Source organism: Gasterosteus aculeatus, unplaced genomic scaffold (assembly GCF_964276395.1).
Source record: "Gasterosteus aculeatus unplaced genomic scaffold, fGasAcu3.hap1.1 HAP1_SCAFFOLD_124, whole genome shotgun sequence".
Lineage (NCBI taxonomy): Eukaryota > Metazoa > Chordata > Actinopteri > Perciformes > Gasterosteidae > Gasterosteus > Gasterosteus aculeatus.
The window spans coordinates 1-18,755 of record NW_027554978.1 but is presented as its reverse complement, the minus strand read 5'-3'; the positions used below and the strand labels follow the sequence as shown (position 1 = coordinate 18,755).

The following is an 18,755-nucleotide window of genomic DNA, read 5'->3' as shown; positions in this document are numbered from 1 at the left end:
GGATTTACCTGTATAAATATATTGTTACCTCCCTGTTGGTGGCCTGTGTGTACTTGAGTCTTTCCGTATTTTGCAGACAGTCCAGCAGAAGGCTTAATGGATCACAGCCGAGCCGGTTTGCCCTATCCGCTGTTGTCTGCTAGTTTCCCGATTTCCCTGGCGTTTGTTTTGTTTACGTTGCCAGGGAACATAATAATATATATATACATACATATTCGTTTGTGTCTGAAGTGTTTGTGTATGTAAATAACATGTGTCAGGACCCCATATTTTAACCTTTTACAAACTACATGACCTTATTACATTTTTAAATAAAACTACAAAAGTATTAAGATGTGTTCATTGTCTTGTTTATTCTTATAATGCACTTTTTGTATTGTACAAAGAAAACATTAGTTCAACATTAGTTTTACAAATATCTTTTTTACAAGGCACTGGATTAATTGAGTAATCGTTCAATGATTAATGATTAATATTTCCCTGTAAAATTCAAAATTGTTGAGGAAAGGAAAGAAATAACGAAGTGTGTTTCTTGTATTGGCTTTTGATATCCTGAATCATATAGAAAACCACAAAGAAATACGGTTGAAAAAAGCCCCTTCAGAAAAACGGTGAGTGGATTCATAAAGATTAAAATGTAGTTGGGAGTGTGGCTCAGTGAGGTCGGCTGCAGGTGAAGGGTCAGAGTTTGGTTAAACATCTGTGTGTTCCAACTGGCCAAGAGGGAAAAAATAACAGCAACAAGAAGAAGGGCAGCCGTCTGTCTATGCGCGAGACTGGTCTTACATCAGGAAATACGAACTTACACTACGGCGTTTTTAAGAAAACGTAACGAATTTATGATGGAAAAAAATTGGTTATAGATGCCACGAAGTAGGTGGCAGTGCCTTAACCGTATGTGTGTTGATGGCCACAAGGGCCAATTCCATCCTTGTCAAGGGGAGTGCTAACCTTCTCTCCTTTCATACAACACATCAGTATGTTGCGACGGGCAGATATATATACACGGAGATTTCCGTCGTATTCTTATTTATGGTGTAACTTTCGGATTGTAGCACAAACTACAGATATTAAACAGACACGTTTAATGTTTCATTGAATAAAAGTTGGTCGGTGACTTTCTTTTGATACTTTTACAAATCTTAACTGACAATTGTATATTTCGAGTGGTTCACAGGGCTACCCATGATGCACCTCGCTGGTAGAGCGGGATTTCATTGGTAGAAGTGATCACGTGACTGCAAATATCGTCCACGGTGTAATTCTATTACACAGCTTGATTCATTTTACTAGCTTTTCTTTATATTACTAATCTTTTGTTTACACGTGAGAAGCACATTTTGAAAAATCCAGAATATAACCACAAACCAGCACATTTATGTAGCTGGTGAAATAACTCACGTTTGGCCACAAGAGGGCAGCAATGCATGTTGTTGTTTTCTGGATTCAATGATACTTAATATATACCGAAAAGAAAAATATGTTAATGAAATGTAAGCAATGCTTTTGGAAGTTCATCAAAAGTAGGAGTAGTAACCAATATTTCCTGTTTCAAGATTTTGGCTTTTGTTAGCGTGTCTTTACTGTGTTTACTGCGTGTTCACCCCTTGACTGCATTCAGTCATCACAATCCGCTTAAATGGATACCAAAACATGGGGAAATAAGAGCAAAGGGCCAAATGCAGATCTGAATTCACCCTATACCAAAATGTCTTTAAATTCAAAAACTAAGATCACATGCAAAACACTCTGCCTAAAACACAGTACAACTGTGGACAAAATTTGTATTCAACTCCAGAAATGAAATGCTGTGCTTGCTGTACTTTGGTAAAAAAGGGATTCATAAGAGCAGGTACTGCTGAAGCGCCACCTTACATCATGAGTGTTTCTTCAGAGTACCAAATGAGAACCTCCTGTGCATTTCTTTTCAAACCCAGAGCAGCCATCCCAAGGGCCCGGCTCCCTCCCGTCACTTTGGCCTCTGTGAAACAAAGACATTATCTTTGTAATACTGAATTAAAAGCATTGGAGCAAGTGGAGTTAATATTTTCAAAAGAATCGTGCAATGTCAGGTGACGCTAAACAACCGGAAAACTGCTTACCACTGTAGTAATAGAGTAAAGCCATCCCCATAGCAACGCTGAAACAGCCCAAAAAGAAGAGGGGACCTGGAGAGAGATAAAAGCTTAACAACAAAAATGTAAATATTATGTGTGGCAGTGCTAAACAATCACTGGTCCTTGTCTGGAAAAGGTTTTCTTCACACTGACAATTCCTTATTTGGGGATTTCTTTAAGGTCATCGCTAAATCATCGGCAAACAGTACAAGTGTGCACATATATTGACCAACATTATTTTAAAATGGTCATCTTACCTCTGTCGTTCAGAACATACTTCTGTTGGTAGACACGTGGATGTGCAAGTGGATCTAAGGAATCTGGATCAAATTGTTTTAGTGTGCCGATTAAAAAAAAAGTACCCAATACTAGAATAAACAAGATAACGTGTACAAAACATTCTGTAATATCTAAATGATGAATGAATGTCACCCCCGATTTAGAGAAAAGGTATTTGGGGACAAACCTCTGAGGCGCAGCCGCGTGGGCAAGCTGTAGTAAACCTCCTCCACGTGCAAGTGAAGAGCCCTGTAGAACTCCCTGCACGCCTCCTCTCCTTTCCCCTGCAGGTGTGCCAGCAGCTCCCCGAGGCGGACACCTGTGGGCACGTCCAAGTTCCTGAACTGGATAAAAATAACAACCATTAAGTACATTTCTACTAGTTGATATGATGGTTTGGAACCTGCTCGCCTAAACAACTCGCCCACGCCAGAATGAAGAGGAATTATTATTATTTTTAAATGCTATAGCTTACTCAAATAAAACATGTTTTTATGTTGTCATGACATTTATAAAACTGGGGCATGATTTTTTTTTTTTTTAACCACATACTTGAGAATACATAATTTTACAAGAAAATACATTAGCCAAAGTCATCTTAAATATGTGTGAGGTACTTGTACATTCCTGCGGTCTCGTCCTACTGACTTTGCTGGCCTCCTTGTCTGAGAGGATCTGCGGGTAGATTCGGTTGAGCTGCAGGATGACTTTGTCCACCAGCTCGGTGTCCAGTCTCCGCTCCGCTTTCAGGAAGACGCTGTCCTCGGTCAGCTGCTCGAGGAAACTGTCTGTCCATTTCAGGCGAGACACGTTTCAAAACCGGCGTTAAAAAGAGGAAGACCCCCTGAACTCAGCGACAGCAGGCTGACCGTTGCCCCCCCAGAGGAGGGGGCGTCGGTTTACTGAAGTGTTACGCACGAAGGACATTAGTAGGAAATATGACGTTATTGTTGCAGGAGGGTGAAAGGAGACAAAGGCCATTTGGAATGTCGCGAGGTAACAACAACAACAACAACAACACTGACAGCTAACGCGTCGGTTCACGGCGAGGAGTAAGGCGGTTTCCAACGGAAAAGTGTGGTGAGGAACTTTTTTCCAGGACTGCGACTTTTACGCTGTCATTGGCGAAGCGAGGCAGCAGCGAGAGTCGCTGTGGGAACGTCCGCGGAATGGCGATACTAAAGCGAAATACAGGGCGAGCTAACTTACATGGTAAGATAAAGCGCTAGTTTACGATTAAGAAAAGAAAAAAACACAAACCTCCCATTGTGGAGTCTCCTCTGTCCTCTGGTTGGACACGCCCCATGACGTCACCTCGCGGGCAAGGCGTGGCTTACGTCAACGCCTTTCGGAAAGGGGGGAAACAACTGCCTTCCCCGGAAACATTAATGAACACAGCAGGAGCTGAGGAAGGATCTTATGGACTAATAGACACGGCTTTTTGGAATTGATTTAGAAAAACGCTTGACATTCTTTTCTAACTGTACTGTGACTTTTAGCAAATCATTCATATTCTTTTATTGCAATGCGTTTTAATGTGAAAAGCTACATTTGATATACCCAAAATGTGTTTAACGAAAGTGTACAACAGTGTTTGATCTGTCAATTTGTACGTTTACAATAATTTTTAACATTAAATTGTAGGGCCTATATCGATTGTATTTCCTATCTATATTATTTACTTGCCCATTAATGTATGCTTAATTTAGCTACTACTGCTGAGAACATACCCAAAGTACAGACAATAGTAAATAGTTCTTGTCAGTGAAAGTATATAGCACTTAAAAATATATATATTTATGTTGTGGAAATGATAGTTACCTAATGTTTGATTCATGAAGAACAATAATCACAATATTGTAAAAGTTAGATTTATTTTTTCTCCAACCATCACTGTTATAGACAGTATCCCAGAGCCATGGATATGCTAGTGTTTTACCACAAGTTCAGTCTGGTCTCCATTATCACCACATCTTATGTCCCGTACAAAATGAAAAGGATGAGGATATCCTGTAGTCGGAACCGTGTCAAATAAATACATTTGCAGTTAATGTAAAAACAAACAAATAGGACCAAGTATATGAGCAACAATGTGAACAAAATGTACAATATTCTTTACATAGCATAAACATTTAGTTGTCCTCTACGAGCATGTTTGCAAATTGCACTTGTAACACAAAATGGTACTGCTGCCTTGTTTGCAGATTTAAGGACTCAAAAGGTTTACAAAATATTGTATTAAACCAATGACATTAAAAACACTGCTTGGTAAATAAAGTTTATGAATACTATTAACTGACCTTAACTTAAAAATCTTTAAATAAGCATTTGCATTTATACTCTTCCTAAGTCATGACAATCATACATAACATCCAAAAAGTGAACTCCATATTAGCAGGGTCATAAAGTGGAAATAAAACATTGAATCATTTTTCTTAATGGTTATCAATAATATCGACAACTTTGAAAGTCTTTATGGGCTGATAGAAAGGCACCCATACGTTTAAGGCCAAAAAGGAAAAGTGTATTAATCTCTTTTTTTTTTCTCCAGGGTTTCAACCAGTAAGACAGATTTCTGGTTTCACGAGAATAACTGCATACTATATAAAATAAATATGGATAAATCTATTGAAAATTATATCATAAAGAAACTGGTGAAAAAACATGCACATCCGGTAAAAAACATGATATTATACTTGAAACAATTAGTACGGTTTTTAAAAACAACGAGGAATCACCTAAGAGTGAGTGAGAAACCAAAAGTGCACAGTCGGGTTACACAAGCAATCGGCAGTTAGTAAAACACACGTCTTGATTCTTGCGGTGGTTCAAAAATAGTAGTGGTGCATATTGTTGGTGGATTTGTGGAGGACTGCAGTTGGCAGCTGATGCGATGAGTCTTTCTTTCTGCGCGTCCGACATGGTTTTACATACTTGTTTTGGCACTCTAAAACAAGGCCCCCAGACAACAAACTGTTGAATGTGTTCTTGTGTTATCAACATGCTTTGGACCAGGATTAGAGTGTGAAGGAACCAGATGAATGGACACTGTCAGACACTCTGACGAACCTCCTTAAGGACACTTGGCATGATAGATTTACTGCAAATGGAAAGATAAAATCACATTAGATTGATTGGTGATTGATAGTTGAAATTTCAATTTGCTCTTAAATACAGAAATGAAGATCATCATGGTGGCAATTAGGAAACGGAGATGGAAGAAGGAAGGAGAAGATACGGCGTGTAATGCATGCAGGCTTCAACGAGTCACTGATCGCACAGGTAACGTGCACCAAGGTCATGTCAATGCTCACTCAAATAGACTTCAATGCTGACAATCTTTTTGATTCAGATTGTTTTGTCATCCAAATAAATAAATACAATTGTTTTGTTTTGAAAGAAAGTAGATCGCAAATAGAATAACAACAGTTTTCACATTACAAAGCGCTTTATACAGCATCATCATAACTCAAACAAGAATTCAAACAATTTCCAAAAATAACTATACATTCTTAAACTATACGCAAAATAATTATATAAATATCACTCGTGAAAAAAATACTTCACATGTTCAGAACATCGAGAACATCGTAAACAAACCCATGAATTGTTAACAGTTCAAACTGATTAAATAGTAATAATTCCAGTCTGTCATATCATGTTTTAGCAGCATAATTAAAACGGAGCCCTCAGTGTTAGAAAATAAGAGCAAAGCCTGAGAGAAATAAATATCTTAAAATATAGATATAAAAGTTTCAAAAGCCCAAATAGAGCTTGGAATGTGAACCCGGTGCCTCTGCTGAAGCTTAGTTTGTACAACAAGTTCGCACTCACATGGTGGCTGGAAGAGGCTCCCTTGGCCTTTGTCTTGCCCTTGGCACTGTTGCGGCGCTCCTGCTCGTGTTCAAACTCCAAGTCCTCCAGCCGCTGCGTTAAGGCCAGTTTCTGCTGGATGGCCATACGCAACAGAGAATTCAAGGTCTTCTTCTCGTCCTCAGCGGCCACCAGCTGCCTCTGCATGTCGTCCAGCTGGGTCACATACTCATCGCACCTGAGGGAGAGAGAGGAGATGTGGAGAGAAGAGTAAAAGAGGCGCAAAAGGAAGTTACTGTTTGTGTCCAGCAGGTGGAGCAATGTGCCTGGATCTGCTGCTATGGTCATCTGTTTTTCTCCATTTCCCAGACAGCATTTCCCAGATGGGAGGAAGAGGTCCATTACATCAGAAAATTCCCACAATGCTTTGCGTCTCTTACAAACCTACACACTGCCGTGAAATAGTTCCAATTTTAATTTTCTTTAGGGAAATCTGACGAGAAGTGGCAGATTTAGCAGGACATAAAGATGCATCATTGCTCTTTTAAGGTTTCCGGTTTCACAATAGTTGTGATGCAGTGCGATGTGAGCCCCACGTGACTTGGCCAGCAGGATAGTTAATATCATGTTTGTCAGGAATGTAAACCAGTGATTTTGTGTAATCTCACCTTGTGGCGAACATGGCTCGAAGAGAGGAGAATGTTGCAGCGTCCTCTTTCAGAGCTTTGAGTTCATTGCGGAGCTTCATTATGGTCTCAGTCACCATCCCCTTCTCGCTGTCATACTTACTTTTCAGGTTGGTCAGAGCAACCTCAGCCGTCTAAAAGGAATAAGATGTTATATAACCATTCATTCATTATTCATCCAGTCATTTCGTGCACTTCTGTCAAGTCCAAGCCCAGCGGTTATTTTTAGCTCAAGACTAGACTCGTTTTCTGTTCGACTCAGTTGGAGAAACAATGAACATCCTTCCTCACACACACACACACACACACACACACACACACACACACACACACACACACACACACAGATCGGTCCTCTGACCTGTTTGTTGGCCTTCAGCACAGCTCGGAGAGTGGCGATCTGTTCCCTTTTGGTGCTTAGTAGGGACTTCAATTTGAGGATCTCTCCGACGCAAGCCTCTTTGTCCTTGTCCGACACCGTGCCCATTTCCAGATTAGCAAGTCTCTGACGCGACAGCTCCGTGGTGCGGTCCACCGCCTGCTGCAGGTGGCGGATCTGGTCCCTGATGATGGCTACGAGGTTATAGACGTTCATGGGTTCTGGCCGTTGCTCTTGGACCGACACAAGGAAGGAACTTCCAGATTCAGTCTCAGTGATCAGCCCATTAGTGAGAAGGATGGACGACTGGTGCTCCTTGCCTTCGTGTCCCTTTCTCGCTGTGGCCTTTCCTTCCTTGTAGTAGTCGAGCATGACGCGGTTGGGGGTCTCATTGTTGCACATACACACGTGGTTGTAGAGATTGGCCAGCTCCTCACTGAAAGCTATGAGCTCATCCTGTGCCACATTGAGGCTGCCGAGCGATTCTCCCGCCGACTCGCTGACCAGGCGGAGCTCCTTCTCCAGGCGAGCCACCTCCGCTTTGTCTGCTTGGCTAATCTTCTCCAGGGAAGACAACTTGGACCGCAGCTCCTGGATGTCGGTATCCAGCCGCGCTCGCTCCCCCTCGTACTGGGTTCGACACTCCTCGTACTGGGACCTCAGGGTCTTCAACTCCTGCCTCAACTCGCCAGCTTCGGATACGGCCACCGTGTATTTACACTGCAGGATCTCGGGTCCATTGATGTCCAGCTCGTAGTAGTCGCCGTCATCGTGGCTGTCCCTGTCCTTTTCACTGTCGAGGGCGGACTGGCGCTCCTTACTGGCCTGAAGTTTCCTCATTGCAGTGAGGTTCTCAGTTAGCCGGTTGACCGTTTCCTTCTGCTCAGACACGGTCCCGTAGGCCTGGTCCAGGTGCTTCTGGTTCTCCTGCAGGCTGTTGATCAGGGCGGATTTCTCCCGCTCCACCTAACGGGAACACAAAAGAACTCTCAGTCCGTCTATTCTGATGCAGGGAGAGTTAAAGATCTGAGCTCTACTGTAATCTTGTGCACCGACAAGTTGAACCGAGAAATAATGTTTTGCGTTTTGACAACGGCTAAATTAAAGAACTTTACCAGACCCGTAGTCACTTAATCACTATTTTTAGCTCTCTTTACAAATAGTGAATAAAACCTAGTTTCTGAAATTGTGTATTAGAACGGATATCGAGGACTTAGTTAGCTTGTCTATTCTGATAGTGTTAAAAAAGGAAAAAGAACATTTGAGGCAATGCATTGAAGTTTAACAGTTTCTGCTGTAGAAATGTTTTACTTCTGTCATAAATTGAGAGGTTGTTGTATTATATAATAGAATGTTTAACCCAGGACCCGATTACCAATAAATTACAGCTTAGACAAATCGATTCAGACAAACCCTCACAATAAATATACAGAGAAACACCTAATCGAGCTGGAGCAGTTCATGGATTCCATACCTGCGAAAGCTGCTGTTTAAGCTTCTGGATCTCGGAGATGTTGAGCTCACTCAGCAGGTCGTCCACCAGGCTCGGAGCCGGCTTGAAAGCATCTCCTCTCTTGTTCGCGGCAGTTCGGTTGTCTCCGTCACCTTCACCCATCTTGGCCAAGCCGTTTTCGAAGCCTCTGATGAGATCGTCGTTGTCGGCCTCCGTGATGGAGGAGGAGTCGTCGTGGAGTTTCAGGTTGTCGATGGAGATGCTGTAGGAGCCGCTGTACACGGAGCTGCCGATGGTCATGTAGTGGGAGAGCTCCTTGCGAAGGGCGGCTTTCTGCTCACGCTCCGTTTTGATCGTTTCTAGGGCCTCCGTCAGCTGTCGCTCTGCGATTTCTCTCAGGCGCACGGCTTCCTCCTGCTGACTGTGGAGGCACTGAGAGTCCTCCTCCAGGCGGCGGATCTCATGCTTCAGACCTTCAAATTCCACCTTAGCAGATGGTAGGAAACATAAATTCAATTGCTAATAATTGTACCAATACACTTTGCTAAAAAGCTTAAGATTTCATAGGATCGCATGAATTGTGTCCAGTGTGGAAGCTTTGTGTGAATATTAGCATAAAAAAAAAAAGCATAAAATTGTTTAGTTACAATTTCACATTGTAACAAAACATCAAAAGGGTCCCAATGACAGGTGTGTTTATTGTAGAAAAATAACTACAATAATTTGTGTAGTTTGAGGAGAGACCAAATGAGTTTTATGCTCCAACTCCTCCTCCTCACCTGGTTCTGTCGCAGCACGGACACTTGTTTCTGAAGAGAGATGTTCTCGTCCTCCAGCTCGCTGTAGTCCTGCAGCAGACGAGCTTCTCGCACCTTGTACTCCCTCATGTCGTCACGCAGCTGCCCCCGCTGCAGCTCCGCCAGCTCGGACGCCTTTCCCACGGAGTACAGGGGAAACACGACATGCCGTAAGGGAATGCAGGAGAAGCGAAAATACACATTAACCTAAAATCGCACTGCAAACTACAACCTTCAACCGTCTGGTCAAGTGAAATGAGGAGTCAGCGCGTCGGCATGTTCCACATACTGCAGGGGGCAAAGCTTTGGCAGATAAATGTGATGACGGAAGGAGGACATGGTCCACTTGCCAGCCCGTGCTACAGGGAGCCCTGGCAGAGGACGTTCTTTGTGTCACTCACTCTGGACCATTACATCATCTTTACTGCGGGGATTCAATCCCGCCAGCTGACCCTCCCCCATCAGAAGCACAAACTTCAACTCTCTCAAGTCACCCGATCAACTCGTGGTCGTCAGTCTTAACCTACCAACCTTTTCTTTTATACTGTATAAATGTATCTACATTATACGATAGTATTTCAAAGACAAGATGTACTTTGATACTAGCTTTTATTTAAAGTGAGGGATAAACTATCCAGATTGTAGCAGTACTCAAAAAAATATATATATATTTTTACAACATAAAAAGGGCTATAAAAAAAAAAAAAAAAAAGGTAGATCAAGTTTTTATTGATAAATACGGGATTAAAAAGTTATTCAAATGAGGAAAAAGTGTATTTTGTAAATCAACGAATCAATTGAACAAGCACCTCTCTCATCTCCAGGGCGATGGAGGACAGGCGGTCATTCTCGGTCTGGACGCCTGTCAGGGAGGCTTTGGCCTGTCGGAGCTCATTCTGCAACTCCAGGACCTTCTGCTGGAAGAGAGCCTCCTTACTGGCGGACTCCAGGATCAGGCACTCTTCCCGGCTCTCCCCGTCGGCTGCCACCTTCCTGTGGGCTGAGTACGCCTGTCCAAAGGCCTGGGGGACACGGACGAGGAATGAACATCATTTCGCAGGGGCGTAATCGTTTTAGGAAGCGCGCGCGGAATCACAAGTATGGCAAGAACAACCAAGACTGTAGCGATAGAAGAAGGTTATATTCCCCAAAATGTTTAATCCAGAATACGAAGAGCCTGCTATTAACAGAATTTATTTCTGAAGACCAAGCACTTGAAAGTGCTGCGTTACCCCACTGCGCCATTTGGTCTTATGTCATGAGGGTCATCTTACACTAACAGAGCACAAAAACAGATTACGGGTGAAGACTGCTCTGGTCCAATACACATTCTGGATTTTTTTTGTTTTATTTTGTCCAACGTAGAAATCTGACAGGCGGGATAGTTCGATAGCAATAGTTTGAATAGGATGACCAGTTAATGCCAGATTCCCATTTGAGTAAAAGGTTTGCCAACAGGCACTGAAAGCCAAACTAGTGACTCAACGTGTGCTAGAAAGCCCGGAAACCCAGCAGCTTCAAACCAAACCTATTTATCCCTCAAACAAGAGGAAACGTGTGACAGGCAGCGGTCAGTTGAAATAAAGACACGCGGATGCTGACGGGTGATTCGTTCACCGAGACTCTAATAAAGTCTAAAGAGACTTTCTCTACTAAAGAGAGGAGCAGCTTTCCCAATCATGAGATACCAAGACAATGAAAACGACACTGAGTCACGTTGACTGGACTCGGTCTGTCCTGTGAATAACGCAACAGGCGGGGAAAATCACAACTGAGAAGAACTTATTCAAACTCGCACAGAAAGGGGACACAAGCAAGTCTGGAGGTTTCATTAAGGAACAGAAAATAGTGCTGTAAAAATGAGTCACTTCCCCTCAAACATCCCCTGTTTGCAGCGTCTTCAATATGAGTCGTGGATTTCCTTTGTCACATCGAACGGATTATATTTAAGGGTTTAAATTTAGTTTAAAAAAATAAGAATACAAGCAACGGAAGCACATGACCTTGGACTGCGGGACATTGTAACAAGAACAAGAAGTTCCTCATTTTGAGACGTTTAAAAGACCAAAGAGTATCAAAAAGACACAATGGAAATTGGACATACTGCAGGAATATGTGGTAATGCTTGTGATTAAACAGACATGTTTATTATTAACAGCTTCAGTCTCAGCATATCATGTTCACTGCTGATGCTGTCATTTTTACACAACATTAAGCATTTGTGGCTTTCTGGCAACCAGCTAAACAACACGCATTTAAATATTCGAACACACAAAAATATTAAGAGGCAAGCATCGGAGATACAGTGAAAAACAAGTGGAGACCACGACTGTGGCGTGTTGAGGCGAATGTGCAACCGCCTTAGGATGCAGATCCTCTGAAGGTCAATAAACTGGCTGCAAGACTGACGAAATGGAGCAGGAGGGAAAACCCAGACTTCTCCTAATTTGTTAAGTCTTAGGATCCTGGTAGCAAATATTTCTTTTTTTTGAGTTGGTTAAAAAGAAGTCTCAGGCAGACGGATTTGAGGGCAACGATGAAAGAGGAAAACCAAAGTCTCTTCTGACTGCTTCAGTGACAAACGCACAAAGGTTGTAGCTAGTGAGGAGAAAACCAGATGCTGTTACTTTTTATAGTTTGGGGTTAGAATGTCTTTCCAACGAACATAATGAATAAATAAATGTGATCAGACGAGGGCAGTTATGAAAATACCACTAATGGATATCAACTTTCTCCAGATTCCCCTTCAGACACATAAATCGCAAACATGCATGTAGAAACTACAGCCTTAAGGCAGCCATTGTTTTTAATGACTCCTGGATGTAAGTCTCCATTTCTCCTAGTTAAAATTTGTGTTCTCACTGGTAACAATTGTAATTACAGATAACTACAATACAATCCTCAGTAGTAAAAGTATTATTCTAATACATTTATAACTGATTGTACTTCTTAAATCGGAATTTAAGGCCTATTTAAAAAGTGTCTTCCTATTTTCCTATCGATCCGTTCCTCGTATTAGGGCATTTCCGATATCCGCAATGACTTTTTTCCTATCAACAATTTAGATATCCACAACAGAATTCTTCCTGGGGAAAATGGAATCTCTGACTTGCCAATGATCTCTATCTGGATATCTAGAATGTACATTCTGCAATAGTTCGTTAGTTCTTACGAGGAAGAACTAACGTGTCACAATGAGTGAGCGTCAGCTGTGTTTTCATATTAGATACCAGAAATAAAAATGATTGATCAGCTCCAATAAATGTATAGATTAGCCATTGGAAGATAAGCAGCATGCCTCAAGAGCCTGACCCTTCTTGTTAGTTTATTGGGTTTACAACTACCAGCAGGCTGGACACACAGGCATCGGAATCTGTTGCAGCTGCAGACGTCTAATTTCAAGGCCCCAACCTCGCATACCAAGAGCAAGCACGGGCATGCGGCTAAAAATAACTTCTATTGGATCTGTCAGCGCCAAGGAAACATCAAGCGGCCGACTACCTACAGAACCGTGACAATGCACCCGTCATTATGACTTCATGCAACAATCAGAGAAAGCTTTCAGCCGGTCGGGTCTCTCTCACGGACTCTCATAAGTTGTTACGAAGTTCTCTCGCGCAGCGAGCCAGGGCCAGCTGACACGAGGAACAATGGTTCTGATCACACCCGGTGCGGCTCCGACTGACGCGGACCGTTCACGTCCCGGTACAAACAAAACGTCGGGTTAACGACCCCCCCGCTGCTCATCTTAAGAAGGCGCACCGGGTTTACCTCCTTCAGCTGATCCAGCTCCTGCCGGACCGTCTCGTGCTCAGTCTCCAACTCATCGAACCGCTGCTTGAGCTGCTGCTTCTCGTCGAGCACCGCGAGCCCGTACTCCGCCGCCTGGATCTTCTCGGCGGTCGTCTCGCGGAGCTCCCGGGTGAGACGCTCGACCTCGACCCGAAGCCACTGCGGCCCGGCCTCGGTCACCAGGACCGCTTCGGCGAACCCCTGCTCCTCCGCGGACATCTTTGGTGCGAGCCGCCGAACTCACGAGCCGTGACGGGATCCAGCCCTTCGGCTAGCGAGGGCAGCGCACGCGACCACCGAGACCGCACACACACAAATAAAATCACTGCGGGCTTTGTTTGAGCCGCATTGTTGGGACCTAAATAGCTTTAAGTACCGTTTGCCTTTTCCCGCCCCACGGTTCAACGATGCTCGACCTGAAGGACACTTTGGTCATTTTCGAGGAGTTCCTCTTCGGGTTATTCGTGAATCTGACAGAGGGAACTTCCGTTGAGGTCAGCGATTGGAAAAAGCTACTTCTGTGCGGCGTTCAAAACGGCGAGGGAGTGGAGGGAAATGTAGTTGTATGCGTGGCGTCAGTATCGCAAAGACGACGCGTTGCAGCTGCCGTGTTTACTTCAAGTACCAGAATGCATTGCGTGGACTGGGACGTGGATTCAGTAACTACTACAGATTATAATGCAGCACTGCCATCTAGATATGTTATGGTAAAATTGCAACTAAACCCAAGAGGGATCAAACAAAACATTATTTTCATCTAAGTAGATAAAAAGTTTCTTATCAACTGGATTATTTGCAGGGAAAGACGGTTTTAAACAGCAGATTGCAGCGACACTACCAAGATAAAGCTTTAGGGTATTTCTTATCATATCCATATCCATAATATTATACAAAAGTTATTAAAATCATTTTCTTATCTGTGTTCACCAAAAATGGTATAGATTTTTTATCTGTGTGTCAATCTCTTCCATTAAATTAATAACTTGACCATAATCATGCGGCCACGACACATTGTAATATTGAAGCTTATCCGTATTAACCATATTTAACCATAGCTGTATTTAACCATGTGAATGTGAAAGCAAAACATTTCTTTTCTGGGACTTTCCGTCCGACGGGTTTCACAGAGTGAAACCCGTCGGACGGAAACTCCAACGCGTTGCGTTGGAGTTTACTTATGCCGTTGTAGTTACACCTGCCAGTATTTAGTATTTACCTGGAGCTGAACATGCAGGGTGTGTATACCATGACATGGTATTTCACTTGTGGTAATGTTAATCCATTTTCTCACTGCACAGTATACAGTAGACATTATTTTTTTATGTCACTTTATTTCTGTATTTTTCAGTCTTCTCTCGGTCTTTCTGTCCCTCGCAATATTCTACTTTGTGTTTATCTATTAAGCTATTTGTGTTGATCGGTCTCTACAACAGATAATCCTAATGTTTATTTTACAGGAATACGGAAGGACTTTTACAGACACTGTACGTACATTATAATGGTGGCACAAAACAAAACAAATCATCCTTTATTTAGAACATATTTCGTAATTTAATCTATTCCTTCTGAACATTTCAGACAAATATTATCATTTTTATTCAATCTGCTTTGGTTTGGGATGTGGAACGGCACTCTACCGACCATTTTATGGTGAGACATACAGTATAACTCAACTAAATGCGAAATAAATATACATTCCCATGATTTTATTAATCAACAAACATTGTTCATTTGTTGTGAGGAGGTAAATTTAAAGTTAAAGTTTATACAATTTACTTTGTAATGGTTTAAGAAGAACGATTTCTCTCTTGCAGGACTCGTTGTTCCATCAGTTCTTGGTGTGTTTTTCACCATCGTGTTCGAGATTTTGGGGATAATATCTGGTAAGCTGCACTTTGTTTTATAACCATAATAGTTACTTTTTAACAGAAGATGTTTCTTTTGAAATGCTAAACATTATCTTGGGTGATTACCTAATCATATGTGTATGGTTGAACAACAATGGAAACACAAATGTTCATTTCATATGTTTCCTGTTAGATCTGCCAGCCCACACTAGAAGGTGCAAAGGTCCTCCCTATGTCAGAAGAGGTACACGCACTAGTTGATTCAGTTATGATGTGTGCTAGCAATTTCTTTATCTATTAGTTCATAAATGATGTGCAGCTGATTGAGAGGGTTATAGTTCATATCTACCAATAAAAGTATCGCTAGCAATTGCCATCATTACAAGCATCATGCATAAATACGGAAACGTACCTGTTCTTTATTAAAACGTTATCTTGTAACTCTCTTTAGATGTCTACTGGGGATTTTGTTTTGCACTTTTTGTGGCCATCCTGAACCTCAACTCTTATCATGGTAAAGTCACATACTTTACAGCAGGTATGCACATGCTTTTGGAGAGTTCTACCTCCGTGGTTAAATGTTGTGCTTTATTCCAGTGTACACACTGTCTTATGGATGTGGAATAATAGTGTTTGCTCTTAGAGGAGCCAAACGGAAATACAGCTCTCTCGGGTAGGTGGGCTTACTAAAAAACAGGTTGTAATTTTGCACATTGTCCCAACTGACAGCCTTTGTATCAACCGTCAAATTCTGTGTCTTAAAATTTCTTTGAAATTTTGATATTTGCATGATCATTTGTGCAGGAAGCTGAGAAAGAGACAGCGCCGCAGTTGGTAGAAGAAGGTTACAACCACAGAATGTACATCTGGTTTTCTACAAGGTAAAAAAGAAGAGTTGTATTTGATGAACACAACTTCTGATGCTGAATTCTACCAGAGAGTCAACCACATCTCCAAAGACACAATATCTCAGATCAAATGTATCAAACTATCCCAGGTACGTGGGGTAAATAAATTATTAAATTATAAAACCAGGGATACAGATTGATGCAGAATTGTCTATACTACTGTGTGTTGTCATTCATCCTGGTTTTGAATCACTTATTTAGACAGGGTTTGAATTAAAACGTTAATTGCAGATTCTTGTGTGTGTGTACTGCTTTGAACTGCACACACAGATAAACTGTTCTAGGCAAAAAAGAAAAAAAACATTGCGATTGCTCAAAGTCAAACGCAGAGGGCTTTATTACATGAACGTCGGTGTACATACAAAATTTCAAGTAACAAAGTGTTTGGTCTTGGGTCAACTTAGCGTCAGTCACAGCAAGCCACGCGCTCCACCAGCACTTGAAAGGCCTTTTATGAAATCATTGACAACATAATGCATCATCACATTGATTTTATGGGCCACTTGTACTGCAAGTATAAATGAACACTGAAGTGTGCGGGTTGATGGAAACATCAATATCATAACAGAAAAACACAGTGCTGAATAGAACTGAAACAACGTTTGAGACCACAGGGTTTAAATGATGCTTGGAGTGACTGATGTTTATGACCTACCTACATTTGTTTGATTTTTTCTTTTCTCCTCTACTTTCTAAAAACAACGACTCAGTAATCTTATTTCTGACACTGTTGTCACGATAAACTACTTTAAAACTAAGCCCCACCCAAGAGCTACATCAGAACAATATAAAACCCTTTTGAGTTGAATTAATCAACGAGCATTAAAAAACACATGAGAGCATCACACAGTACAAATGTTGAACACGTAACAATGTTTTGTTTCATAGGTTGAACATCCACTAACAACAAAGTCCGTTATGGCCACATTTCGATGACTGAACTGGTTCATGACATTGAGTTTAGGGGCGAGGACATTGGTTTGTCTCCGTTCATGAGTGTGGGATGTGACGGATGCGTGAAAGCGAGGTAAATGTGGAACTACTAGTGTACAGCACAAAATCACATTACTTCACGACACACTCGGGGGCATTCACAGTGAAGGAGTGTGCAGAGCTGGGTGTCATGTCAATCAAAAACATACTTGACGTGTTTATCTGCAGGGGTGTAATGAAAAAGGTGGGTGGGGCAGCGATGAAGTTACTTGGCGTTGGTGGAGCTGCTGAGCATCTTGCGGACGGCCTGCGTGATGGAATCGCGGTCGATGCCGTAGATCTTGAGCAGCTCATGTGGTTTGCCACTGCGGGGGACGTGGGACACAGCCAGGCGGTGCAAATTGAAGCCGGACTCATTGACCATTGCTGAGGACACGGCCTCCCCAAGTCCACCTGTGGAACAATAATGAATCCCATGAGAGATGGAAGGAGGGAAAACAAATTGGTGGACGCCCGATTGTTTCAAAGGCTCTTGGGGTTCAATTGAACGCCAAAGTCGTGGCTGTGTAGAAGCATCATGTGGTCACATACATGGAGAGGGACCAGAAATCATTACAAAAAAAGCTAAATCTAAACATGTCCTCCACCACTTTAACTCTATCCGGTCCAGATGTGAAATGAAAGAGATTCCAAACATCAGACCGATGGCCAAAAATCCTTTGTCTAGTCAAGTCCGTGCAATCACCCGTCCCCTCTCTTAACGGGCACGTGGGGCATGGCTGTCTGCGTTATCTAGGTCACACAGAGCCCCATGGGCACATGCTCGGCTAAGGAAATCTGACAGCACTCTGCCCCTCTTGCTCTCGCACTTACAAAATGCCCCACAATAGCAATACCTTGCCTGCAATGCGAGCACAGAACAGTCAGCCAGCCCCCCCAGCCAATAAGCAAATGCCACCACATCGCGTCTCTGTTGCTGAACCAATGAAAACATGCCACCTCAACACAGCCGAGGATTTGGGCCAATGACGGCGACCCCCCGCTGCATTATGCTGAGAGGCTTGTTGCTGTTAGGTCAGTTGTGGTCACACAACATGCAGAAGCTCAACAGCAATGAGCATCTTTCATGGCCTACCTTCATAGTAGTGGTCCTCCACAGTGAGGATCCGTCCCCTGGTGGCACGCGTGTGGTCGATGATAGTTTTGACATCCAGTGGTTTGATTGTGAATGGGTCAATGACCCTGACGGAGATCCTCTCTGAAAATTCAGTTCATTCAGTTGAGGCAAGTTGGTAGCGTGATAGTGAAAATGGCTTTGGGGCAGCTGAAACATGCGATTCAAGTAGTGATTGATGTCGATTTAATGCTCGATTTAAGTGTTAATGCTCGATTTAAGCCGGAAACTAGCGATTAATACAAACACAATGCATGTGTTGTTTGAGATATCACAGTGGCAGTTTACATCACAAATGTAACTTCCATAGTTTTAGTTTTGGTTCCAGTGCTGTTGCAAAATCATTGACAAAGACCGAAATCCATGCAAGCTTGCTTTCACAATTAAGTTCAGAACGACAGCTATGCAGATTCTAAGACCGAGCATTTCAAATAGGTTTTATTTCAGCAATTCTCAAACGTAATGTAATTGAAAAAGTAATAAACCGTGAATTATCACATATGGTCTTACAGTATTGGATATGTCAAATGTGATTTAGTCGAAAGCTTATGTTTCAGAAGGAGTATTTGTTGCACTG

The 18,755-nt window shown here is 42.4% G+C and overlaps 3 protein-coding genes, 2 long non-coding RNA genes and 1 other non-coding gene across 11 annotated transcripts; 2 read left to right on the top strand and 4 right to left on the bottom strand.

Moving 5' to 3' along the window:
- Nucleotides 1–334: 334 nt before the first annotated feature.
- LOC144395248 (caspase recruitment domain-containing protein 19-like) lies at nucleotides 335–3,822 on the bottom strand. The gene is made up of 6 exons (XM_078098109.1): nucleotides 3,657–3,822; nucleotides 3,045–3,184; nucleotides 2,584–2,740; nucleotides 2,375–2,437; nucleotides 2,103–2,168; nucleotides 335–1,981 (listed from the first exon to the last, which is right to left on the bottom strand). Exons 1-6 carry the CDS (start codon nucleotides 3,700–3,702, stop codon nucleotides 1,872–1,874), a joined length of 582 nt encoding a protein of 193 aa, XP_077954235.1. The 5' UTR covers nucleotides 3,703–3,822; the 3' UTR covers nucleotides 335–1,871.
- LOC120835875 (U6atac minor spliceosomal RNA) lies at nucleotides 846–973 on the bottom strand. Its single transcript, XR_005714631.1, has one exon. It is a non-coding gene; the product is annotated as a U6atac minor spliceosomal RNA (small nuclear RNA).
- Nucleotides 3,252–11,679, top strand: LOC144395252 (uncharacterized). Its single transcript, XR_013457391.1, has 3 exons — nucleotides 3,252–3,608; nucleotides 5,574–5,678; nucleotides 10,349–11,679. It is a non-coding gene; the product is annotated as an uncharacterized LOC144395252 (long non-coding RNA).
- LOC144395247 (protein bicaudal D homolog 2-like) lies at nucleotides 4,252–13,878 on the bottom strand. The gene is made up of 8 exons (XM_078098108.1): nucleotides 13,296–13,878; nucleotides 10,334–10,546; nucleotides 9,507–9,659; nucleotides 8,749–9,213; nucleotides 7,257–8,240; nucleotides 6,878–7,029; nucleotides 6,231–6,447; nucleotides 4,252–5,496 (listed from the first exon to the last, which is right to left on the bottom strand). The coding sequence occupies exons 1-8, from the start codon at nucleotides 13,533–13,535 to the stop codon at nucleotides 5,494–5,496; spliced, it is 2,427 nt and encodes an 808-aa protein (XP_077954234.1). The 5' UTR covers nucleotides 13,536–13,878; the 3' UTR covers nucleotides 4,252–5,493.
- Nucleotides 13,879–14,453: 575 nt separating this feature from the next.
- On the top strand, nucleotides 14,454–16,301 carry LOC144395249 (uncharacterized). 6 transcript variants are annotated; one of them, XM_078098112.1, is made up of 8 exons: nucleotides 14,456–14,584; nucleotides 14,774–14,800; nucleotides 14,895–14,966; nucleotides 15,131–15,199; nucleotides 15,357–15,407; nucleotides 15,615–15,677; nucleotides 15,761–15,836; nucleotides 15,968–16,146. In XM_078098112.1, the coding sequence occupies exons 1-8, from the start codon at nucleotides 14,545–14,547 to the stop codon at nucleotides 15,999–16,001; spliced, it is 432 nt and encodes a 143-aa protein (XP_077954238.1). In that variant the 5' UTR covers nucleotides 14,456–14,544; the 3' UTR covers nucleotides 16,002–16,146. The 6 variants fall into 6 exon arrangements, with proteins under 6 accessions (XP_077954241.1, XP_077954237.1, XP_077954236.1 ...); XM_078098114.1 differs by having other exon boundaries at nucleotides 14,473–14,551; nucleotides 15,968–16,301; XM_078098115.1 differs by lacking the exon at nucleotides 15,761–15,836 and having other exon boundaries at nucleotides 14,454–14,584; nucleotides 15,615–15,701; nucleotides 15,968–16,110.
- Nucleotides 16,302–16,384: 83 nt separating this feature from the next.
- On the bottom strand, nucleotides 16,385–18,265 carry LOC144395251 (uncharacterized). Its single transcript, XR_013457390.1, has 2 exons — nucleotides 18,140–18,265; nucleotides 16,385–17,457 (listed from the first exon to the last, which is right to left on the bottom strand). It is a non-coding gene; the product is annotated as an uncharacterized LOC144395251 (long non-coding RNA).
- Between the last annotated feature and the right edge of the window lie 490 nt (nucleotides 18,266–18,755).